Source organism: Elgaria multicarinata, chromosome 1, assembly GCF_023053635.1.
Source record: "Elgaria multicarinata webbii isolate HBS135686 ecotype San Diego chromosome 1, rElgMul1.1.pri, whole genome shotgun sequence".
In the NCBI taxonomy this organism is placed as follows: Eukaryota; Metazoa; Chordata; class Lepidosauria; order Squamata; family Anguidae; genus Elgaria; species Elgaria multicarinata.
In genome coordinates this window covers 129401240-129423501 of record NC_086171.1, presented here as the reverse complement: position 1 = coordinate 129423501, position 22262 = coordinate 129401240, and the positions used below count along the sequence as shown (strand labels likewise).

At 43.3% G+C, this 22262-nt stretch overlaps 2 protein-coding genes across 5 annotated transcripts in view; both read left to right on the top strand.

Annotated features, from left to right (window-relative positions):
- The window catches only part of LOC134405460 (calcium-activated chloride channel regulator 2-like), a 35689-nt gene extending 29517 nt beyond the window's left edge, over positions 1 to 6172 (top strand). Inside the window, exons 12-14 of the mRNA XM_063136707.1 lie at positions 1329 to 1499; positions 3029 to 3265; positions 5576 to 6172. Of these exons, the coding sequence (XP_062992777.1) occupies positions 1329 to 1499; positions 3029 to 3265; positions 5576 to 5973 (806 nt within the window). The 3' untranslated portion in view covers positions 5974 to 6172. The remainder of the gene's footprint in view (positions 1 to 1328; positions 1500 to 3028; positions 3266 to 5575) is intronic.
- Positions 6173 to 13419: 7247 nt separating this feature from the next.
- The window catches only part of LOC134405418 (calcium-activated chloride channel regulator 1-like), a 44360-nt gene continuing 35517 nt past the window's right edge, over positions 13420 to 22262 (top strand). For all 4 annotated transcript variants that reach the window (XM_063136680.1, XM_063136673.1, XM_063136666.1 and 1 more), the window contains exon 1: positions 13420 to 13531. The gene's annotated coding sequence lies outside the window, so the exon portion shown is untranslated. The remainder of the gene's footprint in view (positions 13532 to 22262) is intronic.

The window sequence follows — 22262 nt, the reverse complement described above, 5'->3', positions numbered from 1 at the left end:
TTCCAGTCAGTGTCAGCTATACAGGGCTTAGATGGATCAAGGATCTGACTCAGTATATGGCAGCTTCCTAGGTACCTCATACTCACTTGTTGTGTGGGCGGGAATAGAAATGCACCTGAACTATGAGAACGTCTTAAGTCAGAGTCTGCATTACCACTGATTAGTACAGGGAGAGCAAGGCCTCAAGGTCCAATCCAGCCCTGAAGCTGTTCTTTCCTTTACCAGCAGTCTGTTAGAGAAGGGTTGTTTAGCCCAGGAGCCCACTTTCCCCTCCCCTCCTAAGCATTGAGCTCCTCCGTCCAGAGCTGAATTATGATGCTCACTCCAGTTTAATATTAGGGTCCATAAACCAACATTTAAACACTCGTATATGAGAGAGCAAAAATGCAGATATATTGTAGTATAAAGTGACATCAGCGACCCACAAGAATGGCCCCTGGGGGAGTTTCTGGTGCTTAGATTTCACAAGGTGGGAACCGATAGGAAAAGAATGAGTTGGTGTGACCTCAGAGTGCCAGTAAACTCTTCGGCTGAAACTAGATGTGATGATGTACACCCAGCTGCTAACAAAAACAGTAGCTACATGTTGAGTTCCTCTTCCCCCTTCCGTAAGATCTCTAGTACAAGACCTCTATCCTGATAGCACCGCATTGAACATTTCTTTTCTCCCCACAACAGCACCCAACGATGGGTGACAGAAACATACCTGATGCCATGGCATCAGGATACGATACCATGATCCAGCAGAGGCTTTTCTCAGCAGAACAGGGAGGGCAGAGATTTTTGTTGATTCTCCCTCCCCTCTACAGCCCCTGTGACACCTCCCCCCCAGAGCCATTCCAGAGGGTTGGGGGCCTCTTTGGAACAGCATGGGAGAATGAATTCCAAGTAATACACCTTTGATTCTTGTAGCAAGATTTGTAATTATAATGTATCTATCTATATCTCACCTTACCTGAAAATGGTTGCTCAATGAACCACAAAAACAAAAAAACCCACAGGTTTCCTGCCAATGCACAACTCCATTAAGTGGGTCACGCTTACTGGTTGTTGCTTCCTTGTCTGTCAGAGTCTAATGATAGGTTGAACCCTACAGTTTGGTGGTGCTTTTTTCCTCACAGTGACCTGACTTTGGCTCAGGATAGGTAGGTTTGGGTTCCAATACTGCCATTAAAAAAATGATAGAATTTATGGCTCAGAGCTACAAAATAGGGCCTGTGTTCTCAGTAGCTACTGAAGCTCTAGCACTCTCTTTGAGATGTAGATCAGACTGGAGTGTCTCCTTGTATAGAATAACATTTGTTTTTTACATTCTCTTGCTGCTGCAGGTGCAGATATTATAAAAAATGATGGCGTATATTCTAAATACTTGTTTTCTTTCACGAGGAATGGAAGATATAGTTTGAAAGTGCATGTTCAGAGAGACAATAAGGCCATTGGTGCATACCCTGCGACGTTATGGAGTCATGCCATGTACATTCCTGGCTACATAACAAATGGTAAGACACAGAGATGTCAGTCAAGCTGTGCTCTTGTGTGTTGCTTGTGATCATGCTTTTGTTCAGGAGAAGTTCAAAGTGGGTTATCTCCTTGGTGGGAAGAAGTTCTGCTTTCAGTTCACTTGTACAAGCACTATTAAAAGAGTATTGAAGTAGAGAACTAGTTTGTTCCCAACAGCTGACTCTTTGAATTATCCCTGTGGTGATAATCCTGTGGAAATATTTCGTCAGAATGTATCAGCTATTCTTTGCTGAAAGCTGAAGTTAGATTAAAAAAGAAAAACGCATCAAACTGATTGTGGGCTTGTACACAGTTGTGCCCCATCGTTTATAGGACGTAGCCGCCAACGAAACTGCTTTCTCTTAAGTGTCGATTTATCCCGATTTTTTCCATTGCTCTGATGTCACCACAGTTGTTTCTTGTCTGTCAGTGGTGGCTTCAGTTTGGGTTTTAAAAGTGGGCAGACCGAGGGGTGAGGGAATGCAGGGCAGGGGGTGGGCCAAAAAGCCTTGGAATGGTCGTCGAGGTGATGTAAAAACCGGGGAACAAAAGTCAGGGAGTTAAAATAGATATCATGCATAAATTAAAGGGACTGTAGTTTTCGAAGTTGTGCAGAATTGCCATAAAAAAGAAAAGAAAAGATTTTCGTTGTTTCCCTGGTTCCTCGAAATTTGCTCCCAATTTCCGCTGTCTGACAATGGCGCTGCGATTTCCCCCAGGCTGGATAGCCCTCACTCACTCCTGCCATGTAACTCTTTCGATTCTGCTTTGCAGCTTCAATGCTGTGGGGTTTGGGGGGAGTCAGGAGGCAAAGCGGAGTCTATAGAGACACGCTTCCGGTTTGTATGTTCATCTTTGAGTAAGGTACACGATGGTCCATTATGACGAAATCGTTTCATACACAGTAATTATTCAGAAAGTCATGATACCAACAAAACAAAACAAAACAGTTGATAATTAATGCTCTCTTTTACTTAATCTAGAAGAGCAGGGTTGGGGAACTTCTTTAGATATTGTTGGATGGGAATATTACTGGAAGAGGCTGTAGCTCAGTGGTGGAGCATCTGTTTTGCATGCAGGAGGTTCCAGGTTCAATTTCGGCATCTCCAGGTAGGGCAGGAAAAACTCCTGCCTGAAACCCTGGAGAGCTGCTGCCAGTCAGTGTTGATAATATTGGGCTAGATGGACCAAGGGTCTGACTCCGTATAAGGCAGTTTCCTATGTTCCTGTCCCTCACCATAGGCTATGCTATCTAGGCTGGTGGGAGTTGCAGTTAGATCACATCCCACCTGATACTGGGGTTGAACCTGCATGGAACCTGAGAACTTCTACATGGAAAGCATGGACTCTACCAATGAGATATGGGCTCATCGCTTCCAGTCTTTTGTTGGTTTTCTAGCCTGCTTGCCCAAAAGTCCATCAGTCACTACTAGATAGTTCTGTAGCTAGCATGCATCTGTAAGTCTCTTCCCCCACCTCACTCTCTCTTTTTCATATATTTCTATGTACATATATTAATGTGGCATAGGTACAATCCAGATGAATGCACCGAGGCCACTGATGAATAACGAAGATACGCAGCTCAGATCAGGGAGCTTCAGCAGAATAGCTTCAGGATGCACTTTCATGGTATCTGCGATTCCCACTGTCCCCTCTACTGATGTGTTCCCACCATGCAAAATTATTGATCTTGATGCTGGAACAGAAGATGATAAAGTTGTTTTAACCTGGACGGCACCCGGGGATGACTTTGATCAAGGACAAGGTAGGTTCAGTGTTTGCTCATTTACTGTGTTAGTAACTGAAAATAAGTTTAAAATAGGTGTTTTTAACCCACATTCATAAAACAAGCAAGTGAAACCCTTGGGGATGTCTATATACGTAATTAAAACAATGGTTGATGATTGTCACTATAAGCTTTGCGTATATGAACCAATTTGCTTCTGAGTTCTCAGAATTAGCTAAAACATCTAAAATTCTAATTTAAAATGGCTGTCTGTACATCCCAGTCATGCCATTCCATACTTGGACTTTAGTGATGGTTACTTACCTGACCCGAATAATTGCAAATCAAATGCTATTGAAGGAGCGAAGCCAAATAATTTCTGCCTTGTTTGTTCCTTCTGAAATCTTAAGCAAAACCAATGAGATCTGTGGATTGTGAAATACATATTGACTGGGCTTGGACGATCGCATTGGGGGAAGAAGCCATCAGGGCTTCTCCCCGCAGCCCTGCACGTGCTGTATGCACGACGGCCATGTGTGTAATTCTCTGTGCTCCAGCACAGGTTGGCATGTTGTCCGAACCTGGCACACAGCATGGTGGGGGTGACTTTGTACCCACCCTGCAACCCATGATGTGCAGTAGAGGTTGGAGGGTGGGGATGAAGCCACTGCCACACTACGTGCCAGGTTCAGACAACATGCCAATCCGTGATGCAGCACGGGGAACTATGCAAATGGCAGTCATGCCCACAGTATGCGCAGGGGCGGGGGGAGAAGCCATGATGGCTTCTTCACCCAATGTGATCATCCGAATACTCCCATTTTCAAGAGTAGTTAACCCTGGCCCTTTGTTTCACTGGTCCAAGGGTCCTCTTCCTTGTGGAATGACTACCCTGGGTTTGTGGATCAGTTGTTCAGCATGCCTTTTCTATGCAAAAAACAAGAGCCAGGGATCTTTTTAAAAAAGATCCCTGGCTCTTGCTAGATTCTGCTGCCCATAGATAACAGAGGGACCTTGTGTGCATTTGCAAGAGCAGTTCCTTCATGCTCAAGGAATTGTTTTATGTGAACATAGAAATAACAGTGATGAAGTGACGATGGCCAGTTCTACTCCAGGCTGAGTATTTGCATCTCAACACAGTGGCAAATGCATGAACTTTTTGCTTTATTTCCTATGTTAATAATAAGGTAAAAATAAAGTTTTTAAGAGTAGTACAATCAGTAAAATCAACAACATAGGAGCACAACTGCATATGTGCATCCAAATAGGTAGAAATAATAATCAGTGTCCTTATGTGTCTGGGGCTGGATCTACACTATTGCTTTAAAGCGCTTTAGAACAGTTTTATAGTGCATTAAAGCAGTTAAAGTGCTTTATAACTGTTATAAAGCGCTTTAAAGCAGTAGTGTAGATCCGGCCTGGCTCTCTTTGAACTGAGTCCATTTTTTTCACTAAAGTTTTCTTGCTCACTAGTACTGTCAATTTTTAGTGGACCAAGCCTGTAATCTTATGAGCACTGTAAGCCCATGGAAACACATACAGCCCAAACCTAGGCCTGTTTACCTAGAAATGGTTCAGGCCGGAAGTGTTTCATTTCTGAACAACTGGGCCTTCATCTTCACGACGTCCCTAATGCTGCGCCCGGCGGTGCAAGCCGGAGTGCAGCCACCGCTCCTTCCAACCATCTACATTGGAAGGAGCGCAGTCGTGAGCTTTCCTGCCCCCGCCGCTGCGCCCACCCACACGAGCACTAATGCCACTAGTCCAGGGCGCCTGGGAGCATCGGTGCCCCCTCTTCGAAGTGTAGATTTGTTTTTTTAAAAGTGGGACTGGGTGTTTTTTTATAAAAAAGCTGTATATGCGAAGGATTGCATTGGGGAACAAGGGGGTGGGAACAGGGTGCTCCCTCCCTACTGGGATTTCCACACCCCCTTTATTTCTTTTCTTTTCTTAACAAGGCTCCGCACAGGCGCGGAGCCTGGCTCCAAGCTAAAGCAGTCAGGGTAAGTCCCCAACTTTTTTAGAGCGGAGCTTTGGGGCTTTGCCCCTGGATTGCATCAGAGTGACAGCTGCATCATGTAGATCACCTGCTGCCACTCCAAAGCAATCCAGGTGCAAAGCGCCCTTGTGGACAAGCCCTGGCTTTCAGTTTTAAAATGGCTCAGTCAGATAGCTGGTGCCAGCTATCTGACTCATTCAGTTGTATAGCTGGCATAGCAAAACAAAACAAAACAACAATTTCTTGATTTTAAGCAGCATGTCAATAACTTCACTTACACGAATTAAGCATATCCTGCAAAAGTCTGTCACAATGTGTGTGTGTTTTGTTCGTTTTGTTTTGTTTTTCAGCTGGAAATTATGACATCAGAACAAGTGAAAGTCCCCTGGAATTGAGAGACAATTTTGAAATGGCTGCATCCATAAATACCTCTATCCTGACTCCTCAGCGGGCTGGCTCCAAGGAAGCATTTGTGTTTAAACCAGAAGCTTTCACAAACATGTCTCTCATTTATGTTGCTATTCGCACAACTGATAAAGCCTTCCTGTACTCTGACGTATCCAACATAGCACAGGCAGTTATTCTCCTCCAGAACGACAGGCGTGTTGCTCCTGCCAAGTATAGCGCTTTAGCAATAGTTCTGACTACATGTGGGTTGTTGTCCCTGGTTGCTTCTTGCCTTATTCTAAGCACAGGTCTATGGACTTTAAAGAAAAGAAAGAAAGAGTCAGTTGAAGATGCACTATGACACTCAGATGTATTATTCTGTTTAGGTTTTTGTGTGTTTTTAAGTGGGAATAAATATACAGATATGCATTTCTTAATTATGGAGGAAGAATGGGATAGATGTACATCATTACCCTCTTTCACACAATGTAGAAGATGCAACTTGGCAGATTTGTTATTTGTCTATGGGTAGCAAATAGTAAAAAAATCCAAAATTAGAATTTCTCATTGTGCGGTTGATAAATGTATCTTCCACCAGGTCACAACATGGTTGCCCTTGGGTGGATTTTGAGCAAAGTTTACAACATGTGTTTGTGGGGATTTTTAGTGAAGATGAAAGCAGATTTTTAAACTCTCCGAAACTGGAAATAAAGCATCCTGCCCACTATTGGGGAAAATGATTTTGGGGTTGTTGTTTTTAAAGAATAGATTTCCCATTAACATTCACAAACTTCCAGTATTGCTTCTCTAACAGAAGATTCTCAGAAGCCCGTCAACATTCACCTCTACAGTCCCATGTATTTGGCTCTGTCACATTATTTACATGTGTGTCCCTGCATCGTTGCATTATGCTGAAAAACACAGGTGGGAACCTATTTTGGCCCAAGGGCGGGTTCCATTTCAGAGAACTTCTTGGGAGCTACATTCCAGCAAGGTCTGGGGCCACAGGTAAAAGTGGGCAGGGCTGAATAACCCCAAAACCCCTAATTCCTTTATTACCAATTTAAAGTAAGAAGCATGTCTATTCAGAAATAAATATGAGCAATAGGTCTACTCCGAAATAAGCAGGATGGGCCTCTGTGTGACTACTCTGAAGTCATAGAATCAAAGAATAGTAGAGTTGGAAGGGGCCTACAAGGCCAATGAGTCCAACTCCCTGCTCATTGCAGGAATCCACCATAAAGCATCCCTGACAGATGGCTGTCCAGCTGCCTCTTGAATGCCTCTAGTGGCCACGACCTCCCTAGGCAATTGGTTCCATTGTCGTACTGCTCTAACAGGAAGTTTTTCCTGATGTCCAGCTGGAATCTGGCTTCCTGTAACTTGAGCCCATTATTCCACTTCCTGCACTCTGGGATAATGGGCTCACAGGAAGCCACATTCCGGCTGGACATCAGAAAAAACTTCCTGACTGTTAGAGCAGTACGGCTAGACATCAGGACTGAATCACTGAGAGCACTTTCAAATGGCATTTCTACCCAGACACAGGCATGAGCATCACGTCAACTCAGAAGTAAACAGGGAAAGCCTCTTCAGGACAAGGTTCAGAAGGGAGTAGAACTGGGTCCCTGAGCAGCAGTTTCCTTCCCTGGCTGTACCCCTTCTGCAAGGGAGAGCTCTTATCTGCAAGCAGCAGCTGTGAAGGGGAGCCGTTTTTAGTACTAACCGGGAGAAAGCGCTTATCTTCAATCACCATTTCCCTCTGGTAGAGAGCACAGGACCAGAGGAAGAGGTTGCCTGGCTGGATGAGGAGCCCAGTGGACTTTGGCAAGCCTTTGGGCTGGAGGTTCCCCAACCCAGCGAAAAGGCTGTCATGGTGCAGGGTTTGCATGTGAAGGAAGAAAGTAAGATTACTAGACCAAATATAGCACCACTTCCAAAAATAATGTGAAATAACACCTAGGGATGCTGCAAACATGGATGTGTGTATGTGCACGCAGTCTCTCTCTCTCTTTCTCTCTCTCTCTCTCTCTCTCTCTCTCTCTCTCTCTCTCTCTCTCTCTCTCTCTCTCACACACACACACACACACACACACACACACACACACACAGAGAGAGAGAGAGAGAGAGAGAGAGAGAGAGAGAGAGCGTCAGTTTTGCCGAGTTCAGTTATCTGAAACTTTGATAAATGTATCTGTCGTGGTTTGAGCTTTTCTGTAGGAGAAAGTAAAACCGTATCGCAGTTCATTTAAATGGCTAAACTTGGCACGACTGTTGCTCCTTGCTATCTAGTAGCAGCAGCATCTGTTCAGACTAGGAAGAATAGGCCAGGAATGAAGAAAGTCCACCTTGTGACCAGCGTGTTCTGCTGTGGTCCAGCTGCAGGATGTGGGAGGATTGTTATGTTCCCTTGCATCGGAGTGCAGAACCTCAGGTCCGTGGGCCAAATCTGGCCCTCCAGGGTTCCCCAGAAGCCCCACCCCTTTCCCCATACCACATACGTTTGGGTGGTTTCCCAGCTTTTGTGCAGGTTTTCCCCATTCCAAAATTTCTCTCCTAAGGGACTGCATCTCTCACTGTACTCCTCCAGGTAAAGATTTGTGCATAACACAATTCCTAATGACTATCCAAGCCCTGCTTCTTTGCTGGCCTAGGAGGTAGCAAGAGATATGTGTATACCAAACTTCACTTATGCACACACACATTGGTTGGCATTTTGGGGGGGGGGGATTTTCATTGTTCAGTTCATCAACTGGTGGATATATTTTCCTTTCCAGGATAACTTTGACCATAAAAATGTGTTGCTTGAAAAATTGCAAGCCTCAGAAGTACACTGGTTTAGCCTGAGTTTCTCCTCCCTACCTTAATTTAAGTAGTGGTTTATGGTTTAAGTATGGTTTATGGAATATTGTCTTCAGATTAAATATTTTACTATGGAATGTGTATCACTGTGATAAAACATAGGCACCCTACAAAGTCGTTAAAGTAAAATAAATATCTTGAAGGAGCAGAGCATTCGCTCCACACACTTTGAAGACTTGCGTTCCAGTTTTGTTTTTAGGTGTTTCCACAGATGTCGTAAAGAAAATGTAGGGTTCATGTGGTGAAGAAGATGGCTCAGGTTCTCTTCTTAAGTCGTTTGAGTTGCTGGCACTGGGGAAAGAGTCAATGGCTAGATTCACACAACAAGCCAGAGTATAGTTTGAATAATAGTTGAGTGTGGATTGTCGTTGAACCGTGGGTTGTTATTGTATCGTGGACTGTTGTGTTGTGTGAACCCAGCCACACATGGTTTGTTAAACATGCATAAACCAAAAAGAGAACCTATGGTTTGTTGTGGGGTTATGAATTGTGGGTTGTTCATAGTTAACAAATCATTATTTGTTAGTGCAGCTGGGTTCACACCACACAACAACCCATGATTCAACAACAACAAACTGCTCAATGACAATTTACATTCAACCTCGTCATGTTGTGTGAACCAAGTTAATCGCTGGACCCCCTTTCATAGGGAGATCTGGCAATTGTGTTCTCTTCTTCAGGTTACATGGCTAGAGCAAGGCTGGGGAATGTAGAAGTCCTGAAGCAAAACCCTCCCAGGACTTATCCAAATCAACAACCTGTCTGTTACCATGGCTAAGTCAGGTCAGCAGCACTGGTTTGAATCATAAAGTGTGCATATTGTTTGTTTGGTTAGATCAAGGTGCATATGAACATAGCATAAAAGAAACCAATTAAACCTTTGTCCAGATTTCGGAAGCATGATAAAATATTGTTAACTCAATAAAACTAGTTGATAGGTGATATAGCAATTTTGACTGAAGGAGAATGAGGGGAAAGTGTTGATTGGAGGAGAAGGTGGTTTTTTTTGAGGTTCACAAATGTGAAACACTTGCAAGTTACCTCCATCCATAGATGTTGGTTTAATTGGTGGAGGGGTGGGTAGGTCTCGTTTACATCATTCTTGCACAATAATTACTTATATCTGGTCTCTTTGCTCTGGGATTGGGAACTGACTCAGCCTCTCTGAGTGATGGTGGGGGTGGGTAGCAGCAGCAGTTATTAGCGCTGCTTTATGGCACTAGAACACCATGCAGCTGATTTTTCAGGAGCGGATGGAATGGGGAGGAGTGAGGATTTGCAGGGACTTTAGTGCAGAACCAGTATTGGGTGTTTGAACCACATCAACTACTGCATAGGATGGATTTGGGCTGAAAGTCTTTATGTGATCAAAAACTAGACCCTGCAACATAGAGACCCTAAAATCTTGATCCTGTGACTGTAAGATTCTATAACCGTTGCTACTTGTTTTACCTTTCAGCCTTAAGAAATTAATGTTTATATGTGCAAAGTTGCTACAAATGAGTGGCATGGAAATTTATGGGTCAGACAAAACATGCTGCAGAGATTCCGTGCGTAGTATCCAATGTTAATCCTACTTGGAGTGGAACCATTGAAATGAATGGGACTAATGTTAGTCATGACTATCTTAAGCCCCATTCATTTCAATGAGTCTACTCTAAGTAGGACCAACATTGGCTATTACTCTGTTTTTGTTGTTTTATTATATAAAGCTGGGCATTCACAATATGTTTTCTTTCTCAAAAGAAATTTTGAAGGCATGGAAAAAGCACCACATTTTTTTTATTTCCCCCTAGGAAAAAAAGCTGAACATATTTGGGATTTTTTTAGAGCTATTTACAGATCTAAAGTCATTTTGTTACATTAGGAATATTAAATGTATTATGTATAACTTGGTCTGCTCATAAAATTATCATTAAAATTTAAAACAATTGAAAGTAAACTCCAGTTAATTTGTAATTAATGTCTGAATAAGCTATGCTTTTAAATTTAATAGATGAAACACAATTATTTTAGGAGCAAACCAAGTGATACATAATACATTTTAAGGAACGTCACATTTTAAGAAACATCTGAATGGAACCCAGAAGAAGCAGGAAGAACTGGAGGCTGAGGAAGGCTGAGGAAGACTGGCAGACTGGCATCTCTTCGTGTTTTTGAGGAATTGGTTGAGCTGGTGTTTAGAGAAATCTGGTGTGAAGGAAAAGCTATTGAGAACTCATTTATCTGGGGAAGACTCTCCGGCCTATTAGGAATGATAACCAAGCATATTTAATTTCAGAACGGTGAAGCAAACTTAACCTATTATTTGAAGAGTAACATTTTCCCTCATATGTAAACAAATACCATTAATAAACATATTTTGTTCATTTTGAAATATTGTCTCTAGTGGTGATATCACTTCCATGCCTACAACCTGGGACCTCAGTTTCCTTTAAGTACAAAGGGTTTATTTTGGTGGCAGTGGCTAAAGATTTTATAGCTGAGGGAATATTCCCTAACAGTAAAGGCTAACTGGGAATTCTATTAAAAACTGGCAATGAGTTCCATAGATGCAAGCCTCAAAATTGTTTTTTTTTTAATAAATAAATGTAGGTGGGATAACCCACACGTCACATGTAGTGCCAGTGGCCGGATAACCTAGAATTTTTCTCTCAAATGTGGGTTTTAGAACTACTTATATTGGCTGCTAAAGCATCTAACTAGAACAAGCCCAGAAAAACAGGCCTCTATTATAGAACCACACTATTCAGAATGCCCATTTTCTTCACATGTTACGACAGAGTGACTCTAGTCATATCTGGGGAAATTGAGCAGGCCTTGGCGGAATTATTTCCCCAGGGCTTTCACATGTCTAGGTAGGATTCAATTGGATCAGGGTTGGGTGGAAAAGGAGTTAGCTCTGTGGCTATACTCCAACTCAGTTAGCCACCCAAAAGCATGTTCTGATAGTGTCCTAAACACTAGTTCCAAGTCTCCAAGTAGTGATATACTTCCACAGGATGTATTGCCTAAGCCTAGGTCATGGATGTGGAAGAGTGCACTTAGGGAGTTCCTGGGAAGAAGGGGAAACACCACAATGAATGTTCTCCATGAGTTTAGATTATTGGTTCACACATGGAGCTGCCTTCCATTGTGGTTTATACTGCCATGCTACCCACAGAACTGATTGAAACTGTTCTGCAAAGGTTATTTGGCAGCTTTGTGTAAATTATGATTCAACATTAAAGGGATTGTACACATGATCCAGGGCCAGCTTCATCATGAGTCAAAATGAGCCAAAATGCTCAGGCGGCAGATTTGGGCTCCTTTTCCATGGGTCGTGCCCAGACACATCCCCTCGAAACGTTGGAATCAGCCAAAGTTGCTGTATTACATGAATGCATGCATTCAATTAACTAGGGGGACAGTGGAAACTGTTATTACCCATTGCAAGCAGTGGGGTGGGGCAGCAACAACCGTGGTTTCCTGTCTTGGTTTTCGGATTCTTTTAGAAAGACCTTGCTGTGGTGTGTGTGTTGTCCTGAAGGGAGCCTAGCATCAGATAAGCACGTGTGATCTGTTGGACCACACATCCGTTAGATAAGGCTGGCTGCCCACTCACCTCATTGCAGGAAGGGGGGATCATCCCTTAAAACCAACTGGCTCCCACGCCTCCCCAGAGGACATGCTGCTGCTAGCAACTCCCAGGCTAGTCTATCTTGAGCTCTGCCGGTAAGTTTGGTTCCCTTTTGCATTTCCTTTTCTTTAGCTACTCTTATCGTTTTCCTGCACAGGAGCCTTTATCTTGTGACCAGAATGCACTACTGTATAAACCAACCTTGCACAACACCATTCGTTCTTGCTAGGCAAGGGAAAGAGTACTGTCTTGCCACAAGAATTTTGCTGGCAAATCACCGCTTTCCTCCTTTGCCTAGCAAATGCTAAAGACATTGTGCTAGAGTTGTTTAGCACTAGCATTGTGACAGCATTAACTCTCTCTGTGATTTTAAGGCAGCTTTGAGGACTAGCCTTTTCCGGCAGGCCTACCCAGACAATGTAAAATCAAGAATTTTTAAGATGTGTTGATTCTTGTACTAATGTTGTTCCCCGCCTCGATCCAAAGGGAGACGTGGGTAATAAATAAATAAAATTATATTATTATTATTATTATTATTATTATTATTATTATTATTATCTGCCCTTTGTACTGAGCAAGTCACCAGGTTCCTTTTATCCCAAATATACTGTACGTTGCTATGGTACAGATACATTATGACAACAGTTGCTCAAATGGTAAACATTAAATTAAAAATATAAAAAAAATCAAATATGGATTGTAGGGGTGGGTGGCAGATGAATTGAACTGAATACCATGGATTCATTTCATCTGGGCTGGGCTTGTTCTGTAATCCACAGTGATCTGCTTTGTGTGGATTCTGACTGAGCCCGTGTCACATACAGTATAACCCAGTCCCTGTTGGCCTTGAGGCCTACAGCTTGTGTCAAGTTATGTTAAGCAGCTGAGTAAGTCGGTTTTTAGAGAATGAATGAAATGGATGAGTATCAAACAGCTGAAAACAAACCACGAAGGGTAGAAAGCAGGAAAGAAGCTGGTAAACAAGAAAGAACTGTTGCAAAATCTACGGGCACAAGGTAACGAAACAGGCGTTAAGGCTTATTTGCACAATGCAATCCCCAGCTGTACCGAACATTCAGAAACAGCAAGGCACCCCCCAAGGGCACAAAGAAGCAGCAGGAACAAAGATTGAAAACTATGTGAGAACTGCACAAGCAATGCTGGGTGACAGCTGAGGCAAGCTGATAACGGACCAAGGCAGAAGAGACCACAGAGATCCCAACCTACGTAAGACCACAGGAAGGTGTTGACATTTCTGACAGCCATCCAGAGTGGCATAGATGGAGAAGCAAGAAACTAGAAGAGAGGGCCTCAGAGGGGGGAACTTTGAGAAGCCTCCATAACCAATGGTATATGTTTGTACACATGCAGCCTGCTTCGCCATGTCCCATCCTTCAGGACATGGGCTTATGGGTTGGCCACCCTATGCGGTGTGGATGTAAGTATGATTGCAATGCTTAGGGATTAGCTAAGCATTTAGGACTACTTTGGCTTGCTTTTAGTATATGTGTACAATTCCTTCCGTTAAAGTTATACGGACAGTGTTTTAACTATAAATACTCATGTTGGGATCTCATTCTACCCTAATAAGGTCTGCTCAACTTGAGTAACCTTTAAATTAGCTAAAAGCGGTGTGTCACGATGCCTTCACGAATTATTCTGCGGTTGGGCTCACCTCTTTGCATTATATATTTATTGTTCTTCCTTTGTGCTTGGGCTTGTCTAGACTGGCACTTTCCTCCGCGGTAGCTTCCGAGTGGCAGCAGGTGATCTACATGACACAGCTGCCACTCCAAAGCAATCCAGGGGCAAAGCCTCAAAGCTCCGCGCTAAAATAGCCAGGCACTTACCCCGACTTGTTTAGCTTGGAGCGAGGCGACGACAGCATCTGCCATCTGGCACTCTTGCTACGGAGCTGTTAAAGAAAGAAAAAAGTAAAGGGGTGTTTGGATATTCAGTGAGGGAAGGAGAACCCTGTTCTTTCCCCCTATTCCCCCTCCATTTAGCTGTAAATGTGATCCTTTGCATTTACAGCTTTAAAAAGAAAAGAAAGAAAAATACTAAACTTAGACACACACACACACACACACACACACACACACACACACACACACATCTCTATCTATCTTTCTATCTATCTATCTATCTATCTATCTATCTATCTATCTATCTATCCATCTATCTATTAGATTGTAAGCCTATGCGGCAGGGTATTGCTATTTACTGTTTTACTCTGTACAGCACCATGTACATTGATGGTGCTATATAAATAAATAAATAATTAATAATAATAATAATAATAATAATAATATCTATCTATCTATCTATCTATCTATCTATCTATCTATCTATCTATCTATATCCTTGGCGCCCCTGAACTGCCACATGTGTGCTTGCGTGGGTGGGAGCAGCAGCGACAGCACCTTCAGGAAAGCCCACAACTGTGTTCATTCGCAGTAGATGGTTGGAAGGAGCGCCAATGTGATGGTGCGCTACCCGGCGCTGCTGGAATCTGAAGTATGTTGTAATCCTTTGTACACCAATTGGAGAGTAGATTTCATTGAAATGAATGGGAAGGGCGTCTGAGCAAACATGGATAATATCAGGCTGCCTCGATAATTCCTCATGAGTCAAAGCAGCAAAGTGGGTGGGCAAAACATTATAAACCCATAGTATTCACTATAGCTTATAGAAAATATTTATGTCTGGCTTCTCCTCAGCTCTAAAGGGAGGGGAAGCAGTCAGCATGGCTGTGTGTATTATGTTTGTGTAGCACTATATACTGATCAAAAATGAAATGTTCTTTTAAAAAGAACTACGTGTATGTTCAGAGGCACTGTGCACTTTAACATTTGATTTTCTGCCATAGGCAGCAAAATGGCTTGGGCTGGCCTAGCCCCTCACACATCCCTAACAGCCTTGGATTAGTCCTGTGCTTCTATTTTTGTTATCCCCAGTAGATGAGCAGTACTAAAACCAATGACAGGGAATCCATTGGCCATTGCAATCCATTGGCTCCTTCCTAATGGCCGTGGGACTGCATGGAATTGCCAACTGGCCCTTGGAACGCATTGAGCCAAAAGTAAATGGGTGCTTAAAATGAAATTTTAGGAACTATCTCCAACCGGCCAAATGAAAAGTATTGCCCTTCTGAATGGCCACAGAAATGCTCTGGAATTGGTTAGGACCTTGACTTGAAGTTGCAAGCCTCAGAATAAAGCTATACAGAAAGCTTATTATTCAGAATAGCATTGGCCACTTAATACATTGGAATGAGCTGTGATTCTGTGTGCCAACCTGCCGGCCTAAGAATAAAGTCATACTAACACACTTTTCTGAATAGCCATTGGAATGCACTGGGATGAAGAAACTATAAGCTCCATCTGATGAGTGTTTCATTGCACGCTCGTTACTGGGCACTCACAGAGCTTGCTCAGGTCCCTCACAGGACGTCATCTGTCTTCTGCCCCTTCTGGCCTTCCTTGTGTGACAAAAAAACCCCTTCATTGAGTCCGATGTTTTTTTAAACACGGAATTGCTGCTCTCTCCTGCTGTGTGCAGGAGAAGCAGCACCATTAGAACAGCGGACTCAATGGGCCTCGTGCTCATTGTGTACTTCCTCTTTTGAAAGAGGAAGTAACTTGAAGAAAAACACGGGCGAGAAGCGAGATAGGGAATGTGCGTGATGGAGCTTTATACCTTGATAAGTTACTAGTGAGCATCAAATACACACTTCATAACTTTATTCTTAAACTGCAGGGCAGACTGGGCAGTGCATAGGATCCCAACTGATCACACTGCATTTCAGTAGCCATTACTAAGAGCAGTACTTTTCTTTTTCACCATACAAAAATCTAAGAGGCCTTCAGAAATTCTGCAGCTTGACCTTATCCTGCTTCCAGAATGGACTGGCAGTCAAAAATATGGGATGTTTAAACTTCAGTCTCAGCAAGGAAGTAGTATGATCAATATGTTTTGATCATTGTCTTTCAAATAGCATGGTTGACCAGAAGGAGAGAGAGAGAGAGAGAGAGAGAGAGAGAGAGAGAGCTAATTTGCCAATTGCATAATTTCATCCAATTTTGTTTAGATTTTGAGAACGTTTAAAGGGAATGTGGGCAGTTATCTTCATCTGTGTTCATCTGCTCGATCTTGGACTTATTTGCTCAGAGTGCAACAGCAAAGAAGCTCTGTCCAGTTAGCACTGGAATGTGGGGGCTGTTTGAAACGCATTAGAAATGGCAGCAGACCTATTAGTGGTTTAAACAGTAGTATAGTGGAGTCAGAATTTGAAATATTTTAAGTCCTGGGACTTCTGATTTCCCCCCCTCCTCACCTAAGGCTTTCCTCTGAGCTTAGCTGCAACCCTCACAGTATAATTGGGAGAAAAATGGATTTCTCCAGCAACAACATATTGTGAACTTTCTCTGTTGTAATGTGAAGTATTTTGGAATGTCTTGGCCCTGAATTGGCAGTTAAAACCCATTCGTTTTACACAAGACTTGCTCTTGTTGGAGACAAAAGTGGTTTTGTTGACTCTGCGATAAACAAAATCTTTCTCCGGTGATAGGGAAATCAGCTCTGGGAAAATCTTGAGCTGCTAGTCTGATGCTGTTCCTGTTCATTTCTTTCCCTTTTGATGCAATCTTAGGTCTCTCCAGCCAAAGTCCAACATGCTAACTACTACATGGCCTTTGCCAGCTCACTGTTTTACGACCATCAGTTCATCTTAATGAATTGGGTCTTATGATAAGGGGCTCCCCTATGAGGGAAGGTTACAACAGCTGGGATTGTTTAGCTTGGAAAAAAGGAGGCTAAGGGGAGACCTGATAGAGGTGTAGAAAATTATGCATGGTGTGGATCATGTGGATAGGAAGACACTTCCCCCCCTCTCCCATAATACTAGAACCCCATGGGTTATCCCATGAAGCTCATTGGTGGGAGATTCAGGACAGATAAAAGGATGTACTTTTCCCACAGGGCGTAGTTAAACTATGGAATTCACTACCACAAGATGTAGTGATGGCCACCAATTTGGATGGCCTTTAAAGGGGTTGAATTAATTCCTGGAAGAAAAGGCTATCAATGGCTGATTGCTATGTGCTACCCCCAGTATAAGAAGCAGTAAGGCTGTATACACCAGTTGGGTGTGAGGGTGTTGTTACACCAAGTCCTGCTTGTGGATCCCTGGTCGACAGCTGTTTGTCCACTGTGTGAGCACAGCACTGGACTAGATGGACCCTTGGTATGTTCCAGTATGGGTCTTCTTATGGTCTTATGAATGCATGGCTAGGAAGTATTAAGCCTTTCCCAATCCATGAAAGTGAGACAGAGGCCCTTTCTACACTATACTGGCGAAGAGGGAGGGAAGAGGGAGGATCTCACAATATTCTGATCACAAGATCCTCCCCTTAGTCCACATGCAGGTGTGACATCCCGAGAGAAAGGAGTGTGCTGCGCCCACCATTTTTTTCTTAAAAAAGGAGATGAGCGCACGTGCGCTCCAACTAAACGTACGGGTGTTGTTGTTTTTTTAAAAAAAAGAAGTCCCGGCCCCGCTCCCCCCACCCCTGATTCCTCCTGGCCTGGTTCCTTCCCTCTACTGATCCCCGCTACTTGCGGGGAGGAGCAAAGAAGCTGGGATGGGCGGCCCACACATCCTGTGTTCTCAGGACGATCCCAAGACTGCGGGAAGAATCGGGTTTTCCCAGAGATTATTTATCCCTGGGAAAACCCATTCTCGTCCCTCCTTCCTCCCGGGAGTCCCTGTGCATCTTTTGGACGCACAGGGACTTGGCCATGACCAGCCCGGATTTTTGGTCTGGTGTAGAAACAGCCAGAGAGTGAGGCAAGGAGAGAGTAAACTTTTCATAAGAGCCTGCATGTTATGGGTCAAAATGAGCCAAATCACACAGATGGCAGATTTGGGCTCCTCTTTGATGGGTAGCACAGCCACCCATTCCCCTTCACTGCCGCTCAAAATATTTCTTATACTGTTGAACTAAGCAAATGCAATTAGCAGCTTTTTTAAACAATAACTCCTGCATTTAATGCATTTGGCACTTAGTGTCTTAAGGCATGGCAAGCAGGTGGAGGGGCAGCAGCCTTGGCTTTTGCTTTCATTTTTTGCACCTTTTAGAAAGACCTCTCTGAGCATCATTAGATGAGCGTTTAATTGCATGCTTGCTACTGCCCACTTACAGATGTTCGCGTGTCCTTTAGACGTCGGCGTCCGCCTCCCACTCCTTCCGCTTATTTTTCCGTTGCAAAATAGAGCTCTTTGAATCCGTCTTATTTTTAAAGAATGGAATGTGCCGCCATTTCCTGCTGTGCTGGAAACGTGACATGATATAAACGGCCCTGAATGGGCCACGTGGTCGTTGCTACTTCCTCTTTCTCTCCCCATGTAAAGAGACCATCGCTATTATGGGACAGCAGAAGGAGGCCATAGCAATGGTAGGGAAACATGAAAATCTACCCATCTGATGATGCTGTCTGTGGAGTACACGGTCCTGAAGGGAGACTAGAGATGTAAACTCTCATCTAGGATTCCTGTTGAGCTGCCAATCTGGCAGATTAAGCTGCTTATCTACTCACCATCATCAAGGGAACTGGGAATATCCCCAGGGGTCAATTCCCCAGAGGATACGCCACTAGCGAGTGCCAGGCAAGTCCATCATGAGCTTCGCCTGTGGGTTTCCTTCCTTGTGGTATTACCCCACAATTGAGTATCTTGCATACTGTATGTCTAGATTAGTATGTCTGGTAAGTATGGAATAATGTTAGAACTGAGTGGGTGTGGTTTATGATGTAATAGGTGGGGGAAGGAGTATATAAGGAGAGTGTTGGGAGTCTGTGAGGTAGTATGTGTGGGAGTTTGAGTGCGTGTGAGGAGAGTAAGAAGAGTTTGGATTCTAGGGACTTAGGATTGGTGTGAAGAGAGTGAGGTGGTTGGTGTGTGGAGGGTTTAGATCAGGCAGGAGTGAAAGTATTATATCTTGATTTAAAGCTTTTAAATAACAATAAACTTATTATTTTGTTAGCTACCAAATACCACGTGTCAGCTTGGCATTATTTACCTGCCTTACAGTTATTAAACACCCACACCAGAGTATTCCCACAGTACATTTTGAGAGATCATATATTAAACCTGTTTCCCTCATAGCTAGGGGAAAGGTTTTATTTAACCCTCCCTTGGGTTTTCAGGGGCTGGTGCTTGTCCTGAGAAGGGTTTATGCGGCGGGTCTAATGTAAGGGTTTGTTACGTCGCATTCCTCTCCTAGCTTTTCTTTTTCTCTAGCTGCCCCGTCTGTCTCCTGCCATTAGGTGCCCTTTAAACGCCTTCCTCTGCCTGTGATCAGAATAAACGTACTAAGAAATGAGGCTTAGCCAGGATGTGCGAGGCGTAGTCTGTGACTTTCTTCCCCTTTCTCTACCCATATGTGCCCCTTTCCTGTTTATTCCTTTGCTGCCTTCTCCACCAACATTTTTGTGTCCCTGCCTCTCTCTGTCTTCTCCCCTTCTAAGCCTTTATCCTAGTCTCCCACTTTCTATTTCTCCCTTTCCTTATCTGTCCCCCTGTCCTTATCATCCAGTCAGGGAGAGATAGAAAGAGTGTGTGTGTATGGAAGGGTGAGGGGGAAAAAGGGGGTAAGGCGGTTGTTGGGATAATGGAAAGAAGAAAGGGATGGAGAAAGCAAGAAGTCTGGCTATACTGCCTCTCCAAAGTGGCTGCCCAATGCCTCACTCTGAGACCCCTCAGAGCGACGCATTTATTTATTTATTACATATTTATATCGCCCAATAGCTGAAGCTCTCTGGACGGTGTGCAGGCAGCTGCTGCTTGCAACCACCTCAGCAGCCACAGCCAGTTGGGGAAACGTGGTTGTGGTGGCTGCGTGCAGCCCTCTGGGGAGAGGCAGGATCTGCTGGCCCTCATAAGCTCTTCTCTCACCACGCCTCATAGGAGGGCTTCAGTTAAAATATATAGGAAAGGTAGATAGACTAACAATACAACAATTTAGTGTTAAACAATTCAGCTTCCACCTTCTTTGGTAGTTGCAATGTTAAGTGGATACTCAGAGTGGCAATTTGCTTGAAGATGAACAATCCTAAGAAGAAGAAAAACAGAGGTGTCAGTGGTAAAAAAAATCTAATGAATTGTCCTCCAGGTGAAGGCTATGTTGTTTATCTTTCATACACACTTACACAGAGACATGAAGAAGGAAAAAGCTCTCCCTTATACTCATTCAGAATTGCCACCCTACCTATTTATTTATTGCTTTATTTGCAGGCAACAACTCAGCCTTCTCCAACATGAGGACATCCAGATATTTTGGATGAGAACTCCCATCAGCCCTTACCATTGTCCATGCTGGCTGGGAGTGATGGGAATGTTAGTAAAAAAAATAAATCTGGAGGGCACCAGGTTGGGAAAGGCTGATCCCATCCCAGTTAATTCCAATAGCCATTCATAAAGAGATGTGTGAGAAGATGTTTTTAATCCTGTTGTTTGCATGTCATGGTGCAGCATCCAATCCATCCCAATGCATTCCAGTGGCCAAATTTTTTGTGTGGACAGAATGATCAGTTGTATAAGTAACCAATCATTCTGGGTTTAAGCATTGCATTGCTGATACTGTCACATCTGGCTTGGCACCTTGGTGTTACATTGCAGGAATAATTTCAAAGTCCCACATGGGAGTGCCTCCCAGTTCAGCAGCAGGTAACTTAAGTTCAATTTTGTTCTTAGTGTTAAAGATGGGAGGATAGCTCTGAGAAAATAAAAGATAAGGAGAGAATTGCGAGCGCCCTTTGAACAATTCTGTTTGTTTAATATGTACAGATCTTAAAACTCAGTAAATGACACTAGTGTCTCAGTAAAGAGACACTAATCCTATCTCTTGCTTAGTTCCTTATATTTATCTATTCTGTTTCCTGGAACTGCAGCCTCAATCATACCTTATGAATGAGTTGGGGATGTGGCCAAAGATGACATTGAGCAGGGGTCAGACTCGATGGTCTTATAGGCCCCTTACAACTCTACTATTCGATGATTCTATGTCCTATCCTCCCAATCCCCCCCCATAATGTGTAATAACACTAACCCCATGTTGGTGTTGCCAGTTCAAACTGTGAGGAGGTAACGAGTGGGGTAAACCGCAGGGCTCAGTTTTGGGCCCAGTGCTCTTCAACATTTTTATTAATGATTTGGATGAGGAAGTGCAGGGAACGCTCATCAAATTTACAGATGACACAGAATTGGGTGAGATGGGTAATACCCTGGAAGACAGAAACATACTTTGAAGTAGGGTGACCATATTTTGGAAACCAAAAAGGAGGACAACATGGTCGCCCCCAAGGGGGCATGTCCACTACCAAGGGGGCGTGCCCACCTGAACATAGCCTTGGTCACATGTCTGATTTTGCAGCACACATTTAAGACAAATCTGTTCTACATAACATCTTAATGTTAAAATCACTGAAATAAAGAACAAGTGAGAGATTCAATGTATCTGAAATTAACTTCACTCACTCCTACTTTTGTAGGTTTTGCTGTACTTTGAAGCTTTTGCTATACTCTGTGTGTTACATTCTCCCCTTCCCTCAAATATCTTTTCTGACTGTATCTTCACTCATTGCCAGCTGCTGTTGTTGTTAACAGGGTTTGCTACTGACCCCAGATCTGTTTCAAATTTGGTATGGCTAAAGCTCTACCTAAAAGCTATCATGGTGCCAACTTTCAGCTCTTTATCTTTAAAAATGACAGTTTTAAAAATAATAATTTTAAAACCTCATTTTTTAAAAAAATTCCTAAAAAATCAATGGATGAATGGATCTGTTTCAAATTTTGTATGACTAGAGCACTTCCTAAGAGCTACCATTGTGCCAAGTTTCATGTCTTTATCTTAAAAAATGACGGAGTTAAAAGCATTTTTGTTAATTCCCATTAGAGCTGTTCTTTGAAAAAAAACCCCGGATTTCCCCTCCCCCTCCCGGATTTGCCATCGAAACCCGGACAAATCCGGTCAAATCCGGTCATATGGTCACCCTATTTGAAGTGATCTTGAAAGGCTGGAGCACTGGGCTGAAAATAACAGAATGAAATTTAATAAAAATAAATGCCAAGTTCTACAACTAGGAAAAAGAAACCAAATGCACAGTTACAA